At 33.6% G+C, this 27,752-nt stretch overlaps 1 protein-coding gene across 14 annotated transcripts in view; it reads left to right on the forward strand.

Moving 5' to 3' along the window:
• Positions 1 to 27,752, forward strand: part of RELCH (RAB11 binding and LisH domain, coiled-coil and HEAT repeat containing) — a 130,583-nt gene that overhangs the window by 87,584 nt on the left and 15,247 nt on the right. For 8 of the 14 annotated variants that reach the window (XR_016387651.1, XR_016387652.1, XR_016387654.1 and 5 more), the window contains 8 exons: positions 1,607 to 1,713; positions 2,707 to 2,806; positions 7,933 to 8,015; positions 8,221 to 8,284; positions 9,718 to 9,856; positions 13,562 to 13,678; positions 17,421 to 17,509; positions 22,080 to 22,150. Coding sequence is in view for 7 of the 14 variants with exons in the window: in XM_022584330.3 (XP_022440038.1) it covers positions 1,607 to 1,713; positions 2,707 to 2,806; positions 7,933 to 8,015; positions 8,221 to 8,284; positions 9,718 to 9,856; positions 13,562 to 13,678; positions 17,421 to 17,509; positions 22,080 to 22,150 (770 nt within the window). In the remaining 7 variants the exon portion in view is untranslated. The other 6 variants (XM_022584331.3, XM_089895268.1, XM_089895269.1 and 3 more) reach the window with 5 other exon arrangements.

Genomic DNA, 27,752 nt, shown 5'->3' on the forward strand with positions numbered 1-27,752 from the left:
GTTAGTACGTTGGTTTTCACCATAAATGGTATTTTAAGGCATAATGAAGTACAAAGTTTGCCTCATGGTAGTCCCTCAGTATAGGTTTGTTGAATAAATGAATAAAGACATGCTTTTTGAGCCACTATATGAAATCCAAATATCTAAAGAGATAAGAACTTTCCTGCTGGTTACAAAATGTGAATTGAGGTGGCTGTCCTAGATTGCCCACACCAGCTGTTAATATTTTTCTTACTAAACCAAATTTTCTGTTAGAGTTAATCACGCCCTGATTGCTTTGGTAAACAAAACCTATTTTGAATCAAATACATGAGTAGTATTAAATTTCAAAGCTGAGAAATAGTATTATAGTAAATTTTCAAATCAAAGGAATCCATGCTCGTTTAGAAGTATATTTCATAGGTCTCATTTCACACTTGTTTTTTCAGATTTACAGTTTATCTTCCAAATTTATGGATACTCTGTTTAATATAGTAAGCGACTATAAATGAGTGAGATCTATATTCCAGCATAGCTCTGATGCTGGTTTGTCAGTGTCTAAGTTCTTCCCTAAATAGACTGGTGTATTATAAAACTGCTGTGTCCATCCTTTATTCATGCTGATCATTACTTTTGTCAATCACTTATCTGTACCTCATTCTAAATTAACCTGACCATGTAGAAAAAAGGTAGGTAGTTATCTAGTCTTCCTCATGGATCTATTGATATATACAGAAGCCATTTATTGTTGAGCTAATAAAGACCTAAAGACAAAATACCTGACTCTATATATATTTACTTTCTGATAGAATGTCAGATTCCCTCCCTTACAGATTTAGGTTAATTTAACATACAGTTATTTTTTTAACTTTCCTATTTAGTAGACCTGCTTTTTCTAACATATTTCTTAATACAGTACTGCGTAAGAAAAAAGAAAGAAATATTTTTTCAGATTATTAAAATAATGGTTTGTAAAAGAAAGATTAAAAGTAAAGATTATTTTTTAGTCAAGGGTGTGACTGTTTTAAGAACACAGTGGTCTATATTTCAGCAAGTGTGAAGCTTCTCACCACTAATAATTTCTCAGATATCAATTTTCTACTATTAGGAGGATAACTATTTTAGTGGTTTGTATTTAAGTATTTAGAGCCAAAGTTAATGGGAAGTAAAATTGGTAAAATAGATTTTAATAAAAGAATATACCTTGTTATGTTTTAAACCAGAACTATCTAATCAATAGTGCAGTGATGTAAGTAACCTGTATCTGAGCGGTCCAGTAAGGTAACCACTAACCACACGTGGCTGTTAAACAACTTAAATTGTAACTAGTGCAACTCAGGAACTGAATCTTTTATTTTGCTTCATTTTTAGTTTAAATATAAGTAACCACATGTGGTGAGTGGCTACCATATTGGACAGCACGGGTCTAAATCTGTGAATCAAGATAGTCTTTGTCCTCACACCATTGTGATCATAGATATGCTTAATAAATATCTTTAATTAAAATGCTCCCAAATTAGGATATTTTCCCCTTATTTGGTAAAATTTTCTAATTATAGTTAGGAAATTATGGTTTTAGTTCTACTTGACTGGGTGGAAATTCATTATCAGTCTTTTTCCTCTGTAGGAAGAAGACCGAAAGCTGTTAATTGGATTCTTAGAAGATGTAATGACCTTGCTTTCATTATCTCATGCTCCTCTTGATAGCCTGAAAGCTTCTTTTGTGGAACTGGGGTAAAAATAATAGCTTATAGTTTTTTAAAAGCTATATAAAATTTTAAAATTGGATTTATAGAGTACATACTTTTAGTCTAAAAAGATTGGCATACACACCAAATCTCTTGGTTTTGAGACTTAAGATTTTTTTGTTTGTTTTTGGTTTTTCTTATTTGTACATTCTTAATATTTTGTAATCAATGCATTATAATAAAAGAGTGAGGGAAAGGATACAGACATATCTTCTTTGAAGCAGCTGGAGAAATACAGTCAAGTACAGATTTGAAGAAAATTCAGTATCCCAAAACTGGAAAAGGAGCCCCAAGTGAAAGCCAGCTCATTAGGCTCCTTTTTCCATTCCATTTGATTTGCCTAGTCCCTCATAAGCACATCATCTAGCTGCTTAAGTAGTTTTATCTCATTCTTTACTTATGTGTTTATTAATAATACTGTCCCACATTTGGATAGTCTTCACAGCCAACTTACCCTTTCATACAGGTGATTTGAGTTATCCTTATTGATCCTACAAACAACCATATGATGTAAATAGGACAGTATTGTCCCAGATTTTTATAGATGCAGAAATTAAAACCCACAGAGGTTATAACTTACCCATCTGGCTCTTAGTCCAGTGTTTCTTTCTCATAAGTAAAAATTTTATTTTACTTTATTTTTTTATAATTTTAACTTTTGTGCTATTAAAGAGTTGAAATATCTGTCATAATTGCAAGTACTTAGAGAAACTAAAAGTATAACTCCTGAATATGCTAAAAGTTTGTAGTTTTATAAGGTGACTTCCTTTTTTAAAGAATCTTAGATGTAACCTATTAAACCATACAAACTAATTCTATATGTTTTGCCAATATTTTTATCATTAATATTCCTCATAAATGTAGTATTTTTCAATACACCAGTAAGGCAAAATAGACTTTAATGAAAGAATATACCTTTTTATGTTTTAAACCAGAACTATGTGGCTCTCACTTTTAGCGTTGATTTTTTTTCTTTCAGTGCAAATCCAGCCTACCATGAGTTATTGTTAACTGTTTTGTGGTATGGTGTTGTCCATACTTCAGCACTTGTGAGATGTACTGCTGCTAGAATGTTTGAGGTATGTAAACAAACGCTTCTATTGGTTCAGATCATAATGATTTTCTTTGGAAGAGGGAGAGGGAATATTTCTTAAAAAGGCAGAGAGGCTTTTCATACTATGGTATGTTGATGTATATTTTATGGCATTGAAGAGTATCTAGTTGTGTACTGTGTGATGGGGCAGAAATTTAGCTTTGGTACATTTCAGATTATTTTCTAGCCTTATTGGTTCCTTGAATGTTATTGTATTATCATTTCCATTTCTCAGAGTTTCTTTTAAATCTTATTTTAATTTCCATCCTATGTAAATCTTCCTGGCTATACTTGCTATTTACTGAGGCACACAGCTATTAAAATAAAACAATATAAGATATCTTTAAAGTTGTAAAATATAGTTGGATTCATACTTGCAATTATGGAAATATTTATTTTACTGATTATTCCTACTTCATTATTCCCTCACCTTTCATATCTGGAATAACAACATCTCTATACATTAACTGCCTGTAGACTTATAAGACAGAAGAGACTTCATATAATTTAACTAGATTTTCTTAAATTGCCACCTCCCCAAGTTTAGTGCGAAAATTGGAATACCTATCTTTTTATCCATCATAGAGGAAATTATGTTAGCCTAGTGTACATATATATATATGTTTCTAGAACTTGAATTTGAGCACTAAAAGTGGTTTAGAGTGTTATTTACTGTTCTTGAGTCTTCTCTTAGAGCCATACTGGCTGGGTTCAGTGTCTGTCTCTGCCACTTAATGCCAGTTTCAAACTTCTCTGTGCCTTAGTTTTCTCATCTGTAATGTAAGTGAAGATGATAATAATAAGTATCCATCTCAAAGGATTTTTATTAATATTAAATGAATTAATACTTCTAAGGTCTTAAAACAGTGTTTGGCACATAATAAGAGCCTAATAAATGTTAACTATCATTATGATTACTGTTTTTTTAATATGCTGTTACTTCACAAAATAATATAATAGTTTAGGAAAAGTATACTTATCCAAACTAAAATTGTCCTTAATACACACATGTGATTCTTAAAATATCTTAAAGCACTTATTTTCATAAGAATTAGACAATTCAATTTTTCCTGAATTTCAGAATTTTTACATGATTTAAGATAAATTGCAATCTAAAGGATAGAGCACTGACAGATTTGAAATATATACCTTCTAAAACTCTTAAATATATAAAATAGATTTGTGGAATCTAAAGAAAATTCCATCCTTATGAGGAGGTTGAAAATCCTCTGAACATGTTATTCCCACAATTATACATATTTGATAAAAAATAACTAATCACATGTTCTTTGTCAAGATAAATTCCAAATTAAAAATTCAGTTAGATGTCTAGCATAAGTGCCTTCTGGGTATAAATAATTTTTGATTATTCAATATGCTGAAAAATAAGTATTACCATGAAAGAAAAATGTTTTTCTTTAGCCTGCTCTACCCCCCAAAAGAAAAAAGTATCCTAACTCACTTAATAGGATTTTATTCTAAGACCATAACAGCTATTTCTTTCTCTTAAACCATTTATTTCTAAAATGTATGTATATACTGGTGAAGCATACAATATAAATGAAAATAAAGAAAATGAAGCGTCCTCCCTTTTTACTTGTTTCTGTGGGGTTTTTTCTGCCTTATTTCTTACATGTGGTTTTTGTCTGGTTTTGGTTTCTATGTCTGCTGTCAGTGCTGGTTGGAAACTATACCTATGCTTAAGCAGTTTTCAGTGTTCTCTCAGTTGATGATGAGTTTCTGAGTCTAATCTGAGAGACTTATTTTAATGATTTTTCAAGTTCATTTATGATAAAAAAAATTTTACTGAGCATGCCAATAAAAGTCATTAGTAGGAAAAATTAAAGTTAATTTTTTGTCAGTGAGGCTTATTTTGAATAATATTGTATTAAAAGAATAATTATTTCATAAGATTTCTTTTGATACTAATACTTTATAATTTACAGTTATGCCTGCTTCCCCCACCCCCAAAATGAGTTAATTCAAAATAAAAACATAAAAAACAGGTCACTTAAAATTTTTAATTTTTTTAGTGTGAGACCAGAAACTACTGAGAAGAAAGCAATAAATGGATATACCAGGAACATAATATGAGATACTTAGTGAAATTGAACACTAAATTTAGCTCTGAGTTTTCAGACAGCAGGGCAAAAAGGGGAAATCCAATCAGTCATATTATTCTCATTGTTAAATAAGAGACAATATATTCTTGATGTAACAAATTATTATTGAAATTGATTTATAAAAGAGACTTTGTTATGTGACTTCCAGTGTGACATAATGGATTTCCCAAACGATGCAGAAAAGAACTTCATATAATGATTTCTTACATCAATCATAAGGAGATAAATCAGGTAACATTAAGACCACAACTCAAAGAAGGCATGGGCTTTTAAGACAAATGTGACTGAGTCCATTTTCTAGCTCTACCTCTTTTGGGCTCTAAAACCCTGGGCAAGTTATTTAACTTCTCTCAGGCTCAGTTTCTTCATCTGTTAAAATATTAATAATAATTGTACTTACCTCATCATGTTTAAAAATCAAATGATAAACTGTGTCTAAATGTGTAATAATTAATAGCTCTTAAATTTTGCTTTCTGATTTTCCAGCTTATTAAATTAAACCTAAAAACTCCAGTGCAATGAAAAATTAACTTGCCCCCGGATTATCCCTTTTTTTTTTTTTAATGCTTTTTGGCTGGCACAAGTTAGACACTTCAAGATACACTTTACTAATTCGAATCTAAGCTACCTTATTTATAAAATGATACAGAGAAGAAAGTTGTATATAATGTATTTGAACTTCTTCCCCCTATTTCTTTCTACCTGACATCTGTAATGTTTAAGGTAGTAACAGAAGTTCTTTTGTCATTTTATTCCTGCCTAAATTATCCATGGTTCTGTTGAAATAAAAATTATTTCAGAATACTGAAGTAGATTCTAAAGTGTATCAGTTGGGCTTCCCTGGTGGCGCAGTGGTTGAGAGTCTGCCTGCCGATGCAGGGGACCACGGGTTCGTGCCCCGGTCTGGGAAGATCCCACATGCCGCGGAGCGGCTAGGCCCGTGAGCCATAGCCACTGAGCCTGTGCGTCCGGAGCCTGTGCTCCGCAACGGGAGAGGCCACAACAGTGAGAGGCCCGCGTACAGCAAAAAAAAATAAAATAAAGTGTATCAGTTGTTAAATGGTAACAGATTAGTGTAAAATTAAAAATCTCTGATAAAGGGAGCTCTGCTCTCTGATGTGCTGTGTAGGAGGAATAGTTAACCCAACACAGTGTTGCGTTTTTGTTACTAAAAATTCCACAGCATCTTCCATCTTCCATGAGGACTAGTTCCATTACAAGGTGAAGAGATTGATTAGCATTTAGGATTAATTTGTGTTTACATTCTGAAATAGAGAACGTAGGATTAGGATGTTACCCTTTTCTGTTGAACTCATAAAATTCCGTGATTTTTATAAAAACAATGCGTACAGCTCAATATTGTCCTCTAGTTCTGCGATTTAGGGTTGGTTGCTAAATGAATTGTTTTTATGATTAGATTATAGAAATAGGTCTAATTGTGCTCATTGTATTTTTTTTATTTGAGCTTTTAGAGAAATGCAAAACAAAGGACTATTTGTAAACATTAACTACTTGGACGAGACAAAAACATTTTTTAGTTAATAATTTCTTTTTTCAAATATATCACAAATCTTATGTCCTTTGAGTAGTCACAATAATTCAGCTTGCATTTCTTGAATACCTAGTCTTTGTCAGACACAATATTTAAGTATATTATGTGTAGTTAGTAGCACAGTGATCCTTTAAGGTAGGTGATAGTGTCACCATTTTCAGATGAGAAAACTGAGTTTCAAGGGATTATGTAATATATCTAAGGCCACATGACCAATAAGTGGAGAGCTAGAATCTGAACCCAGGTCTGATTCCCACATGAAATAAGTACTTTCCACTAGGCTACATTATATCTCTGTACCTCAAGGAATAAAGCTACATGATGTAAAAGGTTGGGAATTTTTGTATGTGATTTTTAAATTTACTTGCGTCAGAACAATCAGAAGCAATTTAGTGGTGGCTGCTAGCCATTTGAGTTTGGTTTAAAAACAGTCCGGTTTGTACCTTGTTGGTCATAACAAAATTATATCAGATTTATTTAAAGAATTTAACCATAGAACCCAGTATGTCTTCTTTTTAGTTTCTTTAAAAGAAAAAAAAACAGGTAAAGCTTTCTTTTAAATTGAACATGGAAATTGCATAGACTATTTGACCAAAAGCACAAACTGTCATTGAATTGGTAACAAACTGTTTTCAGGGACTGCTAGGCTGTGTAAGCTTTATTTTTCTCCTAAGCATTCTCTGCCTTTATAAAGCACTCTAGTAGCAATATTTGCTTAGCTTCTAATTTTGGTTTTGCTTTTGTGTTTTCTCTCTTTCTCTTGGTTGTTCCTTTCTTCTTCCTGTGGCATTGTGTTTGCTCTTTCCATGCATCACCTGTGAATACCCCCTGTGCTGACCAATCAGCTGTTGGTGAAGGGGGTGAATGAAACTCTGGTAGCTCAGAGGGTTGTTCCTGCTCTCATAACTCTCTCCAGTGACCCTGAAATGTAAGTGTCGTTCCTACCTTTTACATTCAGCATCCCTTTCAAAATGCGCCTGTCAAGAAATAACCATCAGCTTTTAAATTCACTGAAGACTAGATTTAGCTCTTTAAAATAATAATATTGGATTATGCTTACTTGATTTTAAACTTTATTATACTACTATTCATGTATTTTTTTTAAGTCAACCTTCACAGTAAGCCTAATGACAAGGCCATATATTGAAAAGAATATATTAGTAGCATTTATTAGTCCTCAATAAACGTTTCCAAAACTTAAAACATGCTGATGGACTATTTCTTCCAAGCCAAGAAGGGATGCTCTCTAATCTCACTAACATGTTGTTACCAGTAAGTATAGTGGCATGAACCAGAGGCTTAACATTTTAATGTCTCGTGTGGGTGACTAAACCAAGAAAGGCCAATGAGTCTGCCTGCCCATCCTCAGTCACAGCTAACCCAGTTCTCATTCCAGTTTACCAAACCATTTTTTATTGCATGTTGACTGGTTTACAGCTGACTCTTCGAGGCATGAGTGAAGCGTTAGTTGACAAGCGGGTTGCTCCGGCCCTTGTTACCTTGTCCAGTGATCCTGAATTGTGAGTTTCACAGACTGCGACCTTAAGTTATCCTGTCTGTCTTTTTGAGCATTCTTCTTGGTCTGCTTTTTTTAAAATTTAATTTGTCATTGCTAGAGACTAATACAGTATATTTACCTTGTACTTACTTTGATATATATTTTAATAATAATCAGTTTTTCATCTCAAAGAAAGTTTCAGTTTCTTTCTTTTTTAATTTTAACAGCTCTGTCAGGATTGCCACAATTCCAGCCTTTGGCACTATTATGGAAACAGTTATTCAAAGAGAGGTAGGAAATGACTGGAATTTATTTAATCTATGTACTGTTGAGGTAACGATAACACATTACTATACGTGTATCCGGTAGCATCATACCCTTCATTTTATTTCTTAGTTACTTATGGGCCAAAAGAGGATCTCAGTATTTGAAAATATGATAGCCTACCAAAAGTATATTTTCATATGCAAAAGCAATCTCTAGTCTTTCTTCTCAACTAGAAAATTAAGTATAAGCCAACTCTCAGATGTTCTATTTTAAGTCTATCTGGATATTGCAGTTTTGAATAATCCTTCAAAGCAGATTTAGCTCCAAAGGCTTCTATTATCCAGTAGACTTCTGGATAGTCTACATAAATTCCCAATTGCCAGTTTGTACAGATTTGAAGACAGGTTTTCTCAGTTTCACGAACGGAGGCTAGAGGGTACCTATGTTCCTGTAACTGTCATTGATAATCAAGCTGCAAGTCATGTCGTAGACTGGTATCATCTTTTTGTAGCACATATCACTGTGACAACCCTCTGTCACGCCTACTTCAGGAGATTACCAAAGTCTTCCTCCCTAAATATGTATTTTGATTCAGAAACTTGTGATTTAATTTTCAGTTTGTTAGGTTCTATCTGCAACATTAACTCTAAAACACTTCTCAAAATTAGTTATCAGAATTTAATTCTTTATTATCAAATTGGACATGTCCTCACGCAATGAAACACCCTATACATTAGAAAGTAAATTATTTGTGGGCATATCACTTAGCCACTTAAATGGAAAACAAGGTTTTCCATCTCATAGACATTTTACCAAAAAAAAAATTTTATATATATATATATATATATATATATATATATATATATATATTAAACTGTTCCGTAAAATTTTTTTGTCATATAGATTTTTCTTATAACAAAAATTAAACAACCGTGTTAGTTGTGGGAAAAAACGTTTTCCATTTTTTCACTTACATATTTCACCGGTGGAGCAAAATAAAAAAACACATTGTTCTGCAAAGCTTGCAGTCTTGGCAGAATTTCAACATGTTCTTAAATCCCAAAATAAAAATGTCTTTTAGGGAAATGTGAGTAAGATGTAAGTCATTAATGACTCATTGCTTTCAGAAGGTGAATAAGTGGGTAACTTATACTCTGATTTGTTTTAAGAATTATAGTTTAGATACAAAATCATCAAAATTCTATCTTTATCCCTAAATATTGTGGGGTCTTTTCTACAGTTTGTCAGGGAATATTTGTGTTTTTAAAAAACAAAAAATGAATTAACAAGCATAAACAAAAATTTAAGATCTTTTCTGAGCCAAAAGACTAAATAAGTACTTATTTAATTCCAAATTTCTACTATTATGTTGATGTAAGTCATTTGAATCCAGTGATGCAAGCCATGTTTAGTGTGTATCCTTCTCTCAATTTGACTATACAATATTCAATTTTAAGTTGCTGGAAAGAGTGAAAATGCAGTTGGCTTCTTTCCTGGAAGATCCTCAATATCAAGACCAGTATTCTTTGCATACAGAAATCATAAAAACATTTGGTAGAGTTGGGCCTAATGCAGAACCAAGGTTCCGAGATGAGTGTAAGTTGCATTTTTTTTTACCATTTTTCCTGAATTGTAAGAGTGAGACCATAAGCCTCACTGAGGATTTGTCATTTCTACACCTTATCTTTCATATACTGAAAGCTGAAAGTGAAACAAGTTTGTTATTGTGGATTGATCGGTATTGCTATTAACTGCTATTAAATGGCTTCTTATACTATATAGTGATTGCTGTAGACGTATGAAAAGTAACTCATAAATAATTTCAAGTTATTTTTAAAATAATTCTTCCTAACTGTTAATTTCAAAATACTGTGCTCATTATATTTAGAGCTTATTATTTAATTCTTATTTCTAAGGAACTTTTTATGTGTTTCTAGACATGTTCTTATGAAAGATACATTTCTTCCACTTAGCATGCCATTCCACTATTTTGTTTTAAATCATGGCTTGTTGATCTGCTAAATAACCTGCATGATGATCTGCTAAAGCATTTTCTCCGGTTTCTATAGTATCACTTTTTACTTTATGACAACAATTTCTTTGGGTGTCATCAAAGCATCCAGTAATTATTACTCCAAAACCATGACAGTTATCACTGTTATACCTTAGTCCTTTTATTTTTAGCAATTTGACATGCTCTTGGAAAGTCCGCAAGTTTGGCTTCTTACATCAGTTTGGTTTCCATACAAAATTGGATTCTCCCATAGACTAGTTATTGCATATCTAACCTGGTATTTTTAAGATAAACAACAAAAATATTGTCAGGATTTGGACTGCAGTGTCCAAAAGGTCTGTTGAGGGCATGAACACATATTGAACTACAGAAACAACCACAAGGTTATTTTTCAATGGGTAATAGTGTTGGTAGCATGAGGAGAAAATAACAGTATTTCACAATCAGTTAACAGAAAAAGGTTTAGTATTTTAGTTAGCATTAGGGATAGTTCCTCATCATAGTAACGTCAGATTTACAGGTGACCCTCTACAGGTGCTTTGACTAACTTTTTTGAGGCTGTCTGTAATTGCTCTGAAGCGAGGAGAATAAGTCTTGGCTGTTGGATCAAGGAATAGGCTGAATAGGCAATGGGTCTTTGGTGGGTGCCGTGTTGTTGAGTTAATAACTATCTAGAATATGATCTAACCTTTTTGTGTACACTCAAAAGAAAGATTTATGTATCACATAGAGAAGAGAAATATTCTTTTCATAATGGTCCCAAAATAGCAATTAAAGATTGGCTTGAGAAAAAATTGAAAATAGCAGTTTCCACTGCTTGAATAGGTGTAGTAAACCATTATTCCTGAAGACTTCTACAACTTACTGTATACCCACAAGTTTGTCTTATACAATCTTCCTTCACATTCTGACACAACGAGACTTTTTTTTTTTAAGACAAAAAATTTTTTTTTCTTCTGTATTTACTACTCAGTCAGTTGGCTTCTCTTTTGCTTTAAAACTTTACCCTGTGGAATTTAGTGTCCTATATTAATAAGATTAATGGCAGATGAAGTAGAACCCACATTGACAAGGATGCTATATTGTTATCCATCTGTATTTATAGACAGTTCCTGTTAGGAGTTTAGAGAAAGAACAAAGAATTGCTGGGTGGTAATGTCTTCCTTGGAGTGGCATTTTTGGATATTTTCCCCTCTATTTCCTAGAGAATAGAAGACATTGGTTCTTCCAGTGGCCCTTTTTCTCTCCCAACTCTTAGTTATTATAGGACCTTTTGGTCCTGATTTTATCTCAGGGGCCATTTGTTTTATTCAGAACATGATACAGTTTTGTTTGTTTGTTTTCTACTTTTTTAACTTTATAAGTCTCTCTGAAAATGTTCAGTCATACCTTGGAGATTTTCTAACATGGCAGTTTTACATTTCAGATCAGTTTTTTTCAAAGTTCCTTATTTTAGATCTAAGCCCATTTACAAAAAGAGAGGACAAGATTCCCTTCACTTTTGCTATTGGATCTACCCCAGAATATTTTTTAAAAGTTTACAAAAATCTATTTTTATAAAGTTTCCTATTGATTTATCTTTATTTTGTTCGCACTTTTGAATCTTTGTCCAATCTGCCCTTAAGTGAAAGGCTTCAGAAGTGGCCTTATGTTGTGTATTTCCTGTTTTCCTTGCCCACCGAAGGTCAGTTGTAGAATTACTCACATCTAGGTTATTAAATCTTTTAACCATTTATCTCCATCTGAGGGGTTAACAATTAAATGAATTAATTGGTACAGATGTGGTAGCCCAGGACAATACATATATAATGAAATGTTGAATTCTTTAGTAAACTTCTATCTTCTGAGATTTAGGAATATCCTTAATTGTAGCCTTTAACTGTCTGTAGACTAGAGTTTAAAGTAACTTGTATAGGTTTGTTTTCTAGTTAAGCAGTTTTACAGGGATCTTGTATAGTGTGGTTGTTGAGTTTCTGAGAAAAACACTGAGGAAAGGATTGCTTGTGTAGGAAATCAGGGAATGAGCGGAATGAATAGAGGCCACGTGTTTATAGATAAAGTAGTGCAAGGAAGGTCAGTTTCAAAATGTTTGGGCAGAAATGAAATAGAAAATCTTTGAGAGACTGTCTCAGAGCCACCATTTTGTTGAGGCCTCAGCATGCCAGTTAATGAATCGGAGTTTCAGTGAATTCATTGGGAATTCAATGAATATTTGGAGTTTTTTGTCTTCTTATTTTTTCTAGAGCACCTCTGAATTATGTTGTTATTAATTTGGATAAGTCAAAAAGTCCCCTAAAAATGGCCATTGTTGTCCTAAGTTTGTGTGGGGTTTTTTACCGTTTACTAAGGTGCATAAAAGTTGTAATTATAGTAGTGGTTTATTGAGGAAGCAGGAGATTTTTCTAGAAGGAGATTGTGGCTTTAACATATACAAGCTCAAGGTAGACATGAATGAAGTCACTACAGTTGGTCAGAAGTATGTGCTTATGAACCATGTTTTGGGTCCCCCAACCAAGCAGGGACTAGAATGGGACCATGTGATCAACAATTTGATAATCACTTACCCTGGAGCCATTTCTGCAAGGGACCCTGGTTTTAGTGGGAAATGGTATTTAAAGAACACAATCTTAGGCAGTAGGAGTGCTCAGTGCTACTGAAATGGTTACTGTTTCTTGGACCACCACTTTAATTTTAGCAATGTGTTGTCTGTATTTTTGAAATTTTACACTATTCATTGAGATATAAGATATTGAGCCCATTAGGTGACTTGAAAACTCAACCACCAGTGCTATTTGACACTGGTCTTTGCTAAGAACTTGAGGAACCAAAGCTAATAATAGTTTCATGAAGTAGTGAAATAATTTGATATTGAAAATGAATCAGTATACTGTATTTATCTTTTTAATAGCAACAGTAATACAAGATTTATATAAACTTATTTATAAAGCTGATAATAACACAAGAGATAGGTTGTTTACATTTGTTTATTTGGCTTTCATTTTTCGAATTGGGAAACTGAATTGCGGTGAAGCCAAATGACCTGTATACATCCTCATAATTAGGTTATAATGGCATGCTATAATCTATTTCTCCCAAATTCTAGATCACTATTTATTCTGAAAAACATGCTTTCTTCCCTAGTACGAAAAAGCAAGTATGGGATGTGGGTAATCTTTTGAAATCATCCAGAATTAAAATAAAATTTTATAAAATAAAATGAAAAATTATTTTTTTAATGTATAAGCATGTTTTAGATTAAAATTAATAATTTCTTTTTCTTTTTTCAGTTGTTATACCACATTTGCATAAGTTAGCCTTGGTGAACAACTTACAAATCGTGGATTCTAAAAGACTGGATATTGCTACCCATCTTTTTGAAGCCTACAGTGCACTTTCCTGTTGTTGTATCCTTGCTTTATTAATGTATATCTATATTTAATAATCAGTCTTACAGTGAACCTCAGTTGTTAAAGATTGAGAAGTAGAATTTTTTTCTTCAACTTAACTAAGAAGTAGTTAAGTAGAAGATTAAAAATTTGAGTTGACTTGCCCCATAAGATGGCTCCTTATTCTAGCCATCTCATAATTTTAAAAGATAACTTTAAGTCTTCTGTGTTTATATGTTCCATAGTTTTGAAAACATTGACTAAAATTGTATGTATGTTAATCAGCTATATAACTAAGCAAGCAATGAGTTATAACTGAGGCTTCTGTTAATCAAAAGGAATCCTTGTATGTGTCCTGGCATTCATTTTTAATGAATGTTTAACCGTCTTTATGATCCTGTGAATATCTCTTGGAGAGATATCACTCATTAAAAAAAATACAGGGACACCATGGTTAATCATTTGCAGTGATGGTAGAACTGGAGGAAAGCTCAGAGATCTCTAACCCATGTCAACCACTACATTTTATAAATGACTAAACTCAAACTTAAAGGCATTTGTGACTTCTGTTTTTTATAATTAAAAGCAAAACTGTGACTAGAATGGTGAACTTTAGCTATCCTGTTAAATGTTCTCTTTAATATCCTTGGCCTAGTAAAATAAAAGTAAGAAGGAAGTAAAGATAAATATGGGCAGAATAAACTCTAGCTTTTAGGCTCTCCTATTAAAAGCCAGAATATTTCAAGAAAGGAGGAAATAAGAGATTGAAAACTGAGTGAACGGCTGAACACTTGAATATAACCGTAAAAATATGTGCTAGACAACATAATCAGAGAATTATGATTTTGACAGAAAAAAAAATGATGGTAGAGAAAGAAATGCAGAGCTGTCTGTTAAGGAGCTACTTGTCCTTTTAGAAATGTTAAAACTTGAAGTTCGATGTGTGGTTGAGAGCATTTCATTTTGGGACTCTGCTACAAATTGCCTATTCATGTGGCTGATATAAGCCACTTTCTTATACTATAGATCATAAAGTGGGCAGAGATACCATATTTTGATAATTTTGCCTCAACTAACCATATACCTTCTATAAGTTTAATTCCACTAAAAGCAGAACTTACTATCATTCCTGATTTATCTTGTTGGCATTTTCAACTTAGAGAAGATAGAGGAAGCAAAAAGAGGAAGTGATAATTCTGAATTAGCAAGAAAGGACTCTTTAGTAATGGAGAAGTGACAGGCCCTTACAAGAAAGTAATAATGGCATGTCAGAGTTTGGCATGTCAAAGAAAGAAAACATTGATACGCTTATACCTATTCCCTAAACTTTGCGAAAGTAAATGTTTACAAACTTAAGTGAAGAGTTGTGTGGAATCTTATATAGCAGAGTTTCTAAAGAAATATGCCTCAAGGAAAATGAGAAAGTCAAAAGATTAAAAATTTTAGCTCTGTTAACCTAATTTTCAAATGGACTAAGCAGTGGTTTCTGAAGAGCATAGAAGTCTGTATAGAAGGAATATTATTGTGTATTTAAGGTATGTACAGAATATTACTAGAGAAAATACAGCAAAAAGTCTTTATAACAGCACAGTAAGGGGAAGAACCATCTTAACAATAGACCCTGTTCAAGTACTAAAAGTGTTAGTTCTCCGTGAGTCAGAACTTGTACTTGTGTCAACAGGGTGGTTATGGCCACTAATAAAATCACATTGTCCATATCTGTTCTGCTGTTCTATTGAATTACGAGCTGATAGAACACAAGAGTATTCCTTTCAGCACGACATCGTATTTCAATAGGGACATAGGAAATCTATATAATTTAACATTTGGCATGGTATTAAGTCAAGAAATCATGTTTAAGAAAAATTTGAAGGAATTTAGAAATGTTTAACCTGGAAAAGAAATGGTTTAGGGATGAAAAGATAATTTGAGAATTATTTTAAAGGTTGTTATATAGAAAAAAGGTTAGGCACGCTTGTGTAACTAAAGTGCAGAGCAAACACTAACAAGCAGAGGTCATGGAGAGGCCTATTGTGTTTATAAGAAAAACTTTCAAATTGAGCTAAAAATGCAGTGATCTGTCTTACAAAACTGAATGTCCTGTCATTGTTAGCAGTCAGAGGCTTTATGACCACCATTCACAGATGAGGTAGAGGTGATTCCTAACATCAGATAGGACTAAATGATCTCTAAGTTTCCATCCCCTAAGAAAGATTGTGGGGTTCCATGGGGGAAAAGGACCAAACAGTGGGTAGATAGAGAGGAGAAGGAAAGTGTCTTCCCTCTTACCACCAAGTAAGGCCATTTTCAGTTTCTCAATCCATGCCCAGATTTCTCTAGATCAGAGACCTTTCTCTAATCCAAAGGTCACTCACAGATATATCTAGGTGATACTTTTCCTATACCCAGAAAATAAAACTACATAGCCATTAGGTTGTAGAACTTTGTATATCTATAGGGATTTGGTTCAACCAAATGATGTCTATATTTTTATAACTGCCTATTTATAAGTCATTCAATTATAGGAGTTTTATTTACAACTAGTGTTTATTTATAACTATATTTTTAAGGCAGTAGTTATATGGATTTTTTTTTACTTAATATAATTTATTATTTTTTTCAGAAAGACTAACTCATCTTTATAAAGGAACTCATTTACTGGCATTTTTCACTTTAATATGGTATAATATTAAATAAGAAATATTTTTAGACGGCTCACAACTGTAATAGGTGAGAATGTGTCAGAAGCGATGTGAATAAACAAGGTGAATTCTTTGAGAAATGCATCTGCTTTCCTGACTCCTTTCAATGTCATATAATCAACTACAACTCATATGGCTAGGAAATATAAGTAGTACTAAAACTTATTACAGCAAAAGCTCTCTTGCCCAATTCAGTGAGGATCAGTGTGGGTCAGTTTAATAGAATGGTTAGAGTAAGAAATCAGGAAAATGGTATATACCTAAGAGAACTTCTTTTAACTTAAACACATAAATGTCATTTCTTTTACCAAGCTTTTGATGTAGGACTGAGGCATTTCTTTTGTGTGTCTGCTGATTAGAATTAAACATCAGCTTTCTTAGGTGAACCACATTCATAATATAATTGTCTATGAATTTTAGCTTAAGTTTCTTTAAAGAGAATCCAGAAACATTTCTGATACTGGGTACTGAATTTTTCTAGATTTTTATATTTTTCTTTATATTTAAATATGTATATATTTATAGTTGTCATATATATAATTAAGCAGCAATTTTTTTAACATCTTTATTGGAGTATAATTGCTTTACAGTGTTGTGTTAGTTTCTGCTGTTCAGCAAAGTGAATCAGCTATATGTATCCAAGCAACAGTGTTTTAAGCAACTGGCCTTTATCAATTTTTTCTGAAACTTTCAACTTAGTTGGCATGGAAACATTAATTTTTTTACTTTTCATACTCATTTAAACATCCAGTTAAATTTCATGATTTAATTTTCACCCTTATTATTTCATACGTTTACATACCATGTAATTAAATTATGTGCTGTTACAATAATCAATGCCACTGACATAAGGAGATTTGTGGGAATAAACACAGTTGCCTCTTGACAAGTAACTAACTCAACAAATACAGATCGTGCTTGACAGAAGCCTGTTTGCTCTAAGTGATCAGCATGCCATAGGCAGCATTTAAGAGATCTGCTTCTTCTATATTCTTCTGTTGTTCTGTTGGACATATCAGTTTGGTTTTTTTTAATCTCCTTAACTACCTCATCTCAAGTCATTTCAGAGGATTTAATGGTTAATCACTTCTTACCTGGTCTCAGATGTTTACGAATTGACATGGAACATCTTTCTCCAGAGCATGAGGTAAGCTACTATCATGATTAAGCCACTGTGATTATCAGTGCCATGTTCATGTGTTTTAATATCTCCTATATAGACTTTGATTCCTCTCCATATGAGGTGTGATTATGATATGCTGTGCCTAATTTTTTAAAGTCTAGTTCAGCATCATTTTATGGATTTATTTACTAGCTATGAGATCTTAAGACACTCCTTCAACATCTTTGAGCTTCTGTTTAATTCTCTAAAGTAGGAATAACGTACTGTCCTTCACTGAATATAGTTAGAATTTAGTAAGAGAGTGTATGTGAAATGCTTTTTATCTATAAAATGCTGTACAGTATTATCTCTGACCATTAACTTTCTTAGAAGCAAAGTTTCTATTTTCTCTCTCCATTTCCTCATAACTCTTTTCATTCTATTTGTCTTCCTGTATTCTCCAAAACCCTGTTTGTCATTTATTTCCTATTCTATATCTTCAGCCTGTTTTTCTAGCAGCTTTTCTTTAACCTATTATTGTGTTTGACTCTTCTCTCCTAAACAAATCAAAACAAAAACAAAATCTTCTCTTCATCCCTCCCTCATATCTCTTTTTCCTCCCAGCAGTTTACACCCCCTCTCTCAACTTTCACACTGTCTGTTGGTACGTCGTATTCATTACCATCACAGTAATCCAACAAAACTTCTGTCTCTACGATCACTACTGATCAAAGTGCTGCACCGAAAGGACACTTTTCAGACCTGATAGGAGCATGCAGGAGTATGTAGCTTTTTCATCCATATCTTTGTCAACACTTGGTATTCTTAGACTTTTTAAATTCAGTAGATATAAAGTGGTATATCATTATGGTTTTCATTTGCATTTCCCTGATTATTGTCAAACTTGAGAATTATTTGTATGTTCACTAACGTCAAAGCCTTTTTAGGCTTTTTGCCCATTTTTCCCACTTTGGGTTGTCTTTTTTCCTATTATTTCCTTGAAGTTTGTTATATAATTGGAATATTAGTATTCAGTCAGTTTTGTGTTTTATGAATATCTTTTTCCAATTTTTGATGTTTTTTCACATTTCTGGCCCATTTGAACACTGATTTTTAATTTTTTAATAGATTGATTGATCAGTTCCATGACATGATCTCCTATACTTCTTAAAATGTTTAAAGTTGTATTTTCACAATAAAATTCTTAATCCATCTAAAATTAGTTTTTACATATGATGTGAGGTAGTGCTTAAGTTACATTTTTTTCTATATGGATAACCAGTTGTCCCATTATTGTTTATTGAACAGTGCATCATGTCTATACTGATTGGCAGTGCCACCTCTATCATAGATGATGTTTCCTTGTATGCATGTGTCTGTTATTAGGGAACATTCTTTTCCACTGGTCTCTTTCTCAATTATTGTAACATTGATACCCTGTCTTCATTACAGTTGCCTTGTTAAAAAGTCCTAAAATCTAATAGGGCAAGTCCAGCACCCTGTCCTTTTTTAGAACTGTTCATGACCCTTAGCGTTTTTATGTAAATTTTAGGATTATTTTATGAGACTCCAAGAAAGATCTCATTGAGATTCTGATTGAAATTGAGTTGATTCTATAAATTAATTGGGAGAGACATCAACTTCATGATTTTGAGTCTTCCTATCCAGAATATACTATATCTTATGTTTATTTAGATCTCCTTTAATGTCTTTTAATAAAGTTTTATAACTTTGTTTGAAAAAACTGTCACTTTATATCTATAATGTTATAATGCTACCTTTTTTAGGATTATATGGTTTTTAACCCTTTCTTGCTGATGTTTAGAAATAATATAACTTTTGTATGTTGAACTTATGTCTGGCCAACCTGAGAAACTTTATTATTAATTCTAATAACAAAATGTCACTGGAATTTTTATAAGTTTCAAGTGTAGAAAAGTCACCTGTAAATAATAGATTCTTGTGTAATACTTTTATTTTTTTCCCTTTTCCTTACTGTAGGATCTATTATATTGCTACCCCTCTTTTACTTCTGATATCAATTTGTTTCTTGCTTTCTTTTTAAAATACTTTTGATAGGGGTTTATCAATTTTATTAACCTTTTCAAATATTGAACTTTTGGCTGTGTTGACTTTTCTCTATGTGTTAGTGTCATTGATTTCTATTTTCATCTTTATTTCCTTCTGCTTTCTTTAGATTTGATTTTTTTTTCTGTTTTTCTAACTCCTTAAGGAGGAGACTTAGATTATTTACTTGTTAACTTTTCTTCTTTTCCGATACATAAATTTAAGGCTCTAAGCGCTCCTTTAGCCACATCCCTTTTACTGCATTGTAGCTTTGTTATCATTTAGTTCAAATTAGATTCTCATTTCCATTATATTTTTATTGATCCATGGATTTTTTTCATAAGGTAAAGGTAGTTAATTTTATGAGTCAGTTCTCTTATATTTGTATTAGTTTTTTGTAATCTGCTTGTTCTATCAGCTATTGAAAGACATGTTAAAATTATGATTGTGAGTTACATCTTTCTCCTTTCAGTTTTCTCAATTTTTGCTTTGTATATTTTATAGATTCCCTTTATCAGCCTGAGGAAGTTCACTTTTTTTGCTAGTTGCTTGAGTATTATTATCATGAAAGGGTGTTGAATATTGTCAAATGTTTTTTTCTGCATCAGTTGAGATGATTACATGGTTGTGTTTTTTATTCTCTTACAATGTTTTATATTAATGGATTTTTACATGTTAAAGCAACCTTTGCACTACTGCAATAAATCCCACTTGGTTATGGTATATAATTCCTTTTATATGAAGGTAGATTCAGTTTACTAGTATTCTGTTCAGGATTTTTGCATCGAAAATGAAGACTACTTGTAGAATAGAACAAATAAGAAACCTTATTTTCACTACCTTCCATTAGTGTAGGGTGGGACTGAAAATAGGGGGAGTGGTTAAAAGTTTTTGAAAGGATCAGACTCCCAGATTCCCTTTTGAACCTTGGTGGAAGACTGGAGCTTTCCTTTCTAGACTTGAGATATCAGGCCTAGCTGAGAGCAGGAATAAGGTGCTATAATGAAAGAAGGGAAATTAAGTCAAAGATATAGTTAATCATTAGAAACCTCATTACCTTTCTCCTTCTTAGCTCCAGGAATGGGGTGGCAGCCAGAATTATATTTGCAGGGAAAAAAAGATTGGCAGAAAGTTTGTGCCAGAGTCACCTTAAAGTGAATTTACTCATGCATGAAGAGATTCTAATCAATGTTTTAGTACCTCAGTCTTTAGTGGATATCCCAAGATCACCAACCATTGAAAAAAGCCTCTGACATCAAAGACAGAGATGAAAATATACACACAAGAAAAAGGATACTGGAGGGAACGGCCAATACAGGGAGCGGAAGAGAAAGTACAAAAACTCTCCCAAAAAAACACTGATGCAAAAGAAAAGAGCCAAACAAACTAAATCTGTAATGTGTCAGATGACAGAGCGGGAAAACATTACAAAATCAAAAGTCTTTACCATAATCTGCAAGGCACTAGAGGACCCAGCTCCTTCCTCCTTACCTCCCGGGCCTCACCTTCTGCATTCCCCCTTGCTCACTCTGCACCCACCACTCTGGCTTCCAGGCTTAGAATACAATAGACATACTCCCACCTGGAGTCTTTGCTCAGCCTCTAACCAGGGTCTCACACACTTACTCCTCATGTCCCTCAGGTTCTTGCTTAAATATCATCCTCTCCATGAAACCTGCTTAGAACACCTCCATGTAAATTGTAATATTCTTCACTTTGGCCTTCTATACCCCTTATCTCACTCAGTGTTCTTTCCAAAGCCCTTATCACTTTGTAATATACTATATGATTTACTTATTTTTTGTGTTTGTTGTCTATAACAAAGGAACATAAGCTCTCCACAAGGAGGGAATGTTGTCTATTTGCTGCATCCTCTGTGTCTAAAAACATGCCTAGCACGTAGAGGGTGACAATAAGTTTGTTGTCTAGTGACCTCCGTGCACAAATATGGGCCAAGAAAATTCAGGAGGGCAATTTGGTTTCTGGTGTGGGTGCCAGCACTTGGGGCAGTAGCTTCCATCCCTCCACCCTTTCCATTACTCACTCAGTCTCCCCGCAAGAGTGATAGCAACTCTTAGACACCCATTGTCTCCCCAGTTTTAGTGACCACAGACCTATATCTGGTCTCTGCCCTAGACTTTAAAATAGAGCATCTTGCTTTTAGCAACCTGGAAAAAGCAAGGGACAGAACAGCTTTTACTGGGAAAATATGTCTGACCATGGTATGTGTATTTTTTAAATGTATATAAATTTTACTTTTAACATTAGATAGTGGGGAAAGCTAAGGGAGAATGGAATCAGACTCAGAAGGAAGGTTAGTGAAAATCAAAGTGAATTATTGAGTTATACGATTGAGATCTTTTAAAGCTATTTCGGTACCTAGTCTAGCAATCCAATGTGAATTCCTTTAACTAAGTAACTGCCAAAATTTTCAATTTTTAGTTAACATATTAGCTTATGGGAATATTAAAAATTCAATTAAAAACTTTAAACCATAGCATTTTACTATGTTAACAGTATTTCTCTAAAGTCATTTTTTTAAAATCAGGTTATTTTAACTTCCATGATAAAAGAATGTGAACAAAAAGTAGAGAACAAGACCGTCCAAGAGCCTCAAGGGTAAGACGTTAATTCTTTTTTTAAGGCTTTAGTTAACCTTAATTTCTCTATATAAATTTTCTTCAGGTGGGTGTAGTGTTTTATATTGTGTTATTTTGTAGTCATTAATTTGGAAGACAAGAAAATCCTTTAAAACAGCAGCTTCTCTAATGCTAATCCATAAACCATCTGGGAAATATAAAATTCAGATCTCTATCTCATTCTCTGTGACCTCAACATTCTGAGTCAGCCTAGGGATCTGTATATTTAAAAGCTTCCAACAAAAACACTAATTTGAAAAGATATATGCACCCCAATGTTCATAGCAGCCAGCATTATTTATAATTGCCAAGGTATGGAAGCAATCTAAGTGTCCATCAGCAGATGAATGGATAAAGAATACGTGGTGTGTGTGTGTGTGTGTGTGTGTGTGTGTGTGTGTGTGTGCGTATATATATATATATACATGCACATACACACACACACACACATACATACATACAGTAGAATACTACTCAGCCATAAAAAAGAATGAAATTTTGCGATATACAACAACATGGATGGACTTGGAGGGTATTATGCTAAACAAAATAAGTCAGAGAAAGACAAATGCTGTATGATATCACTTATATGAAGAATCTAAAAAATACAACAAACTAGTGAATATAACAAAAAAGAAATAGACGCATAGACATAGAGAAAAAACTAGTGGTTACCAGTGGGGAGAGGGAAGGAGAGAGGGGCAATATAGGAGTAGAGAATTAAGAGGTACAAAGTATTATGTATAAAATAAACTACAAGGATATATTGTACAACACAGGGAATATAGCCAATATTTTATAATAACTATAAATGGAGTACAACCTTTAAAAATTATGAATCATTATATTATAAACCTGTAACTTATATAAGATCGTATATCAATTATACTTCAGTAAAATATAAAAATAAAATAAAATAAATACAAGCTTCCAAACAGATTCTGATAGGTAGCTGGATTTGGGAATCACTGGTGAACGTAGTTTGTAGAAATTTATGAGAGGAGTTGTAAGATTTAACTTGATTCACTGCATAAAGGATTGTCAACTTGTGAATGTTCTAGTCCCATGCTTCTAACCAAACTAATTAGAATTCAAAGATTCAGTGAAATTAAAATATGAACATAGATGTGAAAGAATAAAGTTGGGCATTTCAGGACAGGAAATAATTTACAAATAGTCTCTAACTCTTTCTGAAGTAACCTTGACCAGTTGATCTTAAATGGACTCTGTTAGGCATGAAAAGCTCAATGGTGTTTCCTTTATAAAACTGACTACCAGGAATAAGTGTTTCATCTTGTCAGGCTAGATACACAGAAACACACTCCTCCACACCCACAACCCCCCCACCCCCCCCCCACACACAGAGTCTTTTGCCTTTTACTATGAGTCAGAACTCTTGCTTTAGTCTCCTAGAATGGTGGGAGCTCTTCTATCATTTTAGCCATGGAAAGTTATAAAACAATAGACATACTTTGATAGGTTTCTATTCTGAACACAAAATCCATAAAGTTAACATTAAAGCAAATAATTCTGTTCATTTGTTGTATATTAAATATTAAAATTATTTGGTGCCTTATTAGTTTAAGGTGTAAAAGGTTTTAGACCAAAACTGAGAAAAATTATATGTGAAATACATTCTAAATGAAATTTCATGAATTATCATGCAGGAATTTTACAAGAAAGAAATCTCTTTGTAACTTTCTAAGATTGCTTTGGTTATATCACCTTCCTTTTTAATAAAAAAAAAAAAGCTCACATTTATAATCATATTTTCCCATGTTATTCAAATCCTCTATATTATCATTTATTTTTTAACTCTTTTTTTAAAATTTATTTTTTTATACAGCAGGTCCTTATTAGTCATCCATTTTATACATATCAGTGTATACATGTCAATCCCAATCTCCCAATTCATCACACCACCACCCACACGTGCCTCTGCTTTCCCCCCTTGGTGTCCATACATTTGTTCTCTACTCTGTGTCTCAATTTCTGCCCTGCAAACCGGTTCATCTGTACCATTTTTCTAGATTCCACATATATGCATTAATATACGGTATTTGGTTTTTTCTTTCTGACTTATTTCACTCTGTAGAACAGTCTCTAGATCCATCCACATCTCTACAAATGACCCAATTTCGTTCCTTTTTATGGCTGAATAATACTCCATTGTATATATGTACCACATCTCCTTTATCCATTCATCTGTCGATGGACGCTTAGGTTGCTTCCATGTCCTGGCTATTGTAAATGTTATTCAAATCCTCTATATTATCATTTATTTTTTTTAACTCTTACTGTAGAGAATTTCAAATTAACACAAAAATAAACATGGTATAATGATTTCCCATGTACTCATCACTGAGCTTCAACAATTATCAACTCATAGTCAATTTTATTTCATCTATACCCAACTCTTCTCCCCTCCCATATTCTGATGTACATCTCTAAAAGATAAGTGCTATTTTTTAAACATAAACACAGTATCATCACACCATAACAACTCCTTAATATCATTTATTATCTGGCCTTTGTTCAAATTTCTAATTGTTTCATAAATGTCATTATTGATTTGTTGTTCGTTTTTTCCCTACAGTTTGTTTCCTTGAGTCAGGATCCAACATTCCATATATTATAAGTGGTTAATATGTTTCTTGAATCTCTTTTAATTCAGAGGTTCCCCCTTGTATCTCTTTTTTTCTCCATACAACTTACTTGTTGAAGGAACTGAGTCATTTGTCCTATAGAGGTTCCCACAGTCCAAATCTTGCTAATTGCATTTCCCTTGTGTGGTTCAAAATGTTCCTCTGTATTTCCCATAAATTTACTAGTTGGATCTAGATCTAGAGATGTAATCAGGTTTGGGGCATGTTTTTTATTTGCCAAGACTTCTACATAGGAGGAGGTGTGTTTTCATCGTGAGGCAGGTAATGTCTGCTTCTCTCTTTTTTTGGTGATGTTAACGTCTATTAATGATGAATGCCAGATCCGTTAATTCATTAGCAATTACAAAATGTATTACTCTATCATTCCTTCTTCATTTGTGAGCTAGAATTCTTCAGAAAGAAAACCGTCCCCCATATGTACTATTTTTACCAAGTTATACCATTTATATAGTAAAGACAAGATAAATGTTCAATTCTTTCTCTGTATGTACCAGTTTCCAAAGTAATGAACTGATCCACCCTCCAACCGGAGGCAAAAGAAAAGAGAAAAGGGATTACATGCAGAAATATCAGCACTGTGCAAAGGGAAAAAAGTTCAGAAAAGCATATTTGGGAACTGTAATTAAAGCTACAGCACAGAGTATGTACGGGAGAACAATAGAGATAAGTCTATAAAGGTAGACGGGCACCATTAATAAAGAACTTTGTATGCTACGTGAGAGGTTTGGACTTATCCTGTGGCCAGGAGTCAACAAACTTTCTCTGTAAAGACAGTAAATATTTTAAGCTTTGCGATTCATATGGTCTCTGTTACAAGTACACAATTGAACTCTGCTATTGTAGCAGTAAGCAGCCATTGACAATATGGAAATGTATGGCTATGGCTGCATTCCAATAAAACTTTATTTACAAAAACAGGCAGCAGACTGGATTTGGCCTGTGACCCTTAGTTTACCAACCCTTAGTAACTTTGCTTCTCAGGCCTTAGGGTCCATCAGAATCACCTGGAAATTTTTGGGTGCCATCTCCAGAGTTTTTGATTCAGAAGATCTGGGATGGAGCCTGAGAATTTGAATTGCAACAAATTCCCAGGTGATGTTAATACTCTGGGTCCAGGAGCCACACTTTGAGAACCACTGCTTTGGAAGCCATGCTCTAGTGAATACAAGCAACAGAGAAGCAGGTGGAACAGAAAGCTACTGTAGTAACCCATGATGAAGGCAGGTATGGGCATGGATGGGCAGGTAATAATAAGATACATTCATGAACCAGACACCATTCTCAGCATTTTTCATATATTTGCTAATAATTTATCATAATAACCCTATGAAGTAGATACTATTACTATTCCCATTTTACAGATGACGCAGAGGTTAGGTAACTTGCTCAAAGGCCACCTAGCTACTAAGTGGAGGAACCAGAATTCAAACCCAGGCATTGTGGTTCTTGAGACCATGGTCTTAACCACCATGTTTTACTGCCTATATATAACAGTGAGTATGAGAATAAGATGGACTCAAGATATATTCAAATGTGAACTCAGTTTAACATGGCAACAGATTAGAGTAAGAGAGAACTAGAATCTAATAAGAATTCCCAGATTGAATGATGGCACCGTACAACCAAATGGAACTGTTCTGAAGAGGAATATTTAAAATTTGAGGTACAGGAAGAAAAACACTATAAGCAGTTATTGAGATTTAGGAACCATTAGGATATAGGTGGTAATTAAAGGCTTAGGTAAGGACTAGAGGTGGATAGATGATATCACTTGGAAAGGGAGCTCAGACCTGGAATTAGACCAACATTTAAAATGCGGCGTTTAAGGGACTTCCCTGGTGGTGCAGTGGTTAAGAATCCACCTGCCGATACAGGGGACACGGGTTCGAGCCCTGGTCCGGGAAGATCCCACATGCCGGGAGCAACTAAGCCCGTGCGCCACAACTACTGAGCCTGTGCTCTAGATCCCAAGAGCCACAACTACTGAAGCCCGCACACCTAGAGCCCATGAGCCCATGCTCCACAACAACAGAAGCCACTGCAAGGAGAAGCCCGCGCACCGCAACGAAGAGTAGCCCCTGCTTGCCACAACTAGAGAAAGCCCACATGCAGCAACGAAGACCCAATGCAGCCAAAAATAAATAAATAAAATAAATAATTTTTTTTTGAAAGTGCAGCATTTACGAGAAGCTTAACTGAGAAATAGGAGGCAAATCAGAGTGGTGTCAAAAAATCAAATAGGGGTTTCAAAGAGAAGGAATAGTGATCTTTGATTTGCAAGATATAGTGATGTGGAGAGAGAGAGAACTATTCTAGGACATAAATAATTTTAAAGATAGGCCAGAAGTAAGAGATTTTATAGATTCAGAATCAATAAGAAATGACAGCTGGTTGGCTATGAGTTGCAAAGGAAAGATCTGAGAATCCCTTGAAAGCCTGCAGTAAGAAGACATTACTTTACAAGGCAGCCCATTTCATTTTTAACAACTCTGTTTTTAAAATATTCCTTTCTCATCCTGAGTTAAAGTCTCCCTTCCTATAACATCTACTCTCTATACCAGGTTTTCATCATTTGGCGGAGGGGTCAGAGTCAGACCCTTTTGTCTAACTGATAAAAATGTAAACTCTTTCTTCAGAAAAAAAAAAAAAAAAGCCATAATGTAATGGTTCTTCACTAGAAAGCTTTGTAAAATACATACGTGGGTCCTCTACCCCAGATGGAAAAAATCAGAATCACTGGGGTTACATCTAGGTGTCCACATTTCAAAAAGTTCCCCCAGGTAATTGTGATGTGCATCAATAGAGCTCTATGGATATATACAGCTGTGCAGATATATATTATATATCTCATTTTTCATGAGTAACACAGAGAGTTATCTTAAGTCTCCTAAATCTTCTCTTCTCCAAACCAAACAT

This window comes from Delphinapterus leucas, chromosome 14 (assembly GCF_059928025.1).
Source record: "Delphinapterus leucas isolate spDelLeu-1000000601 "Yukka" chromosome 14, BTC_Dleu_Yukka2, whole genome shotgun sequence".
NCBI lineage: Eukaryota > Metazoa > Chordata > Mammalia > Artiodactyla > Monodontidae > Delphinapterus > Delphinapterus leucas.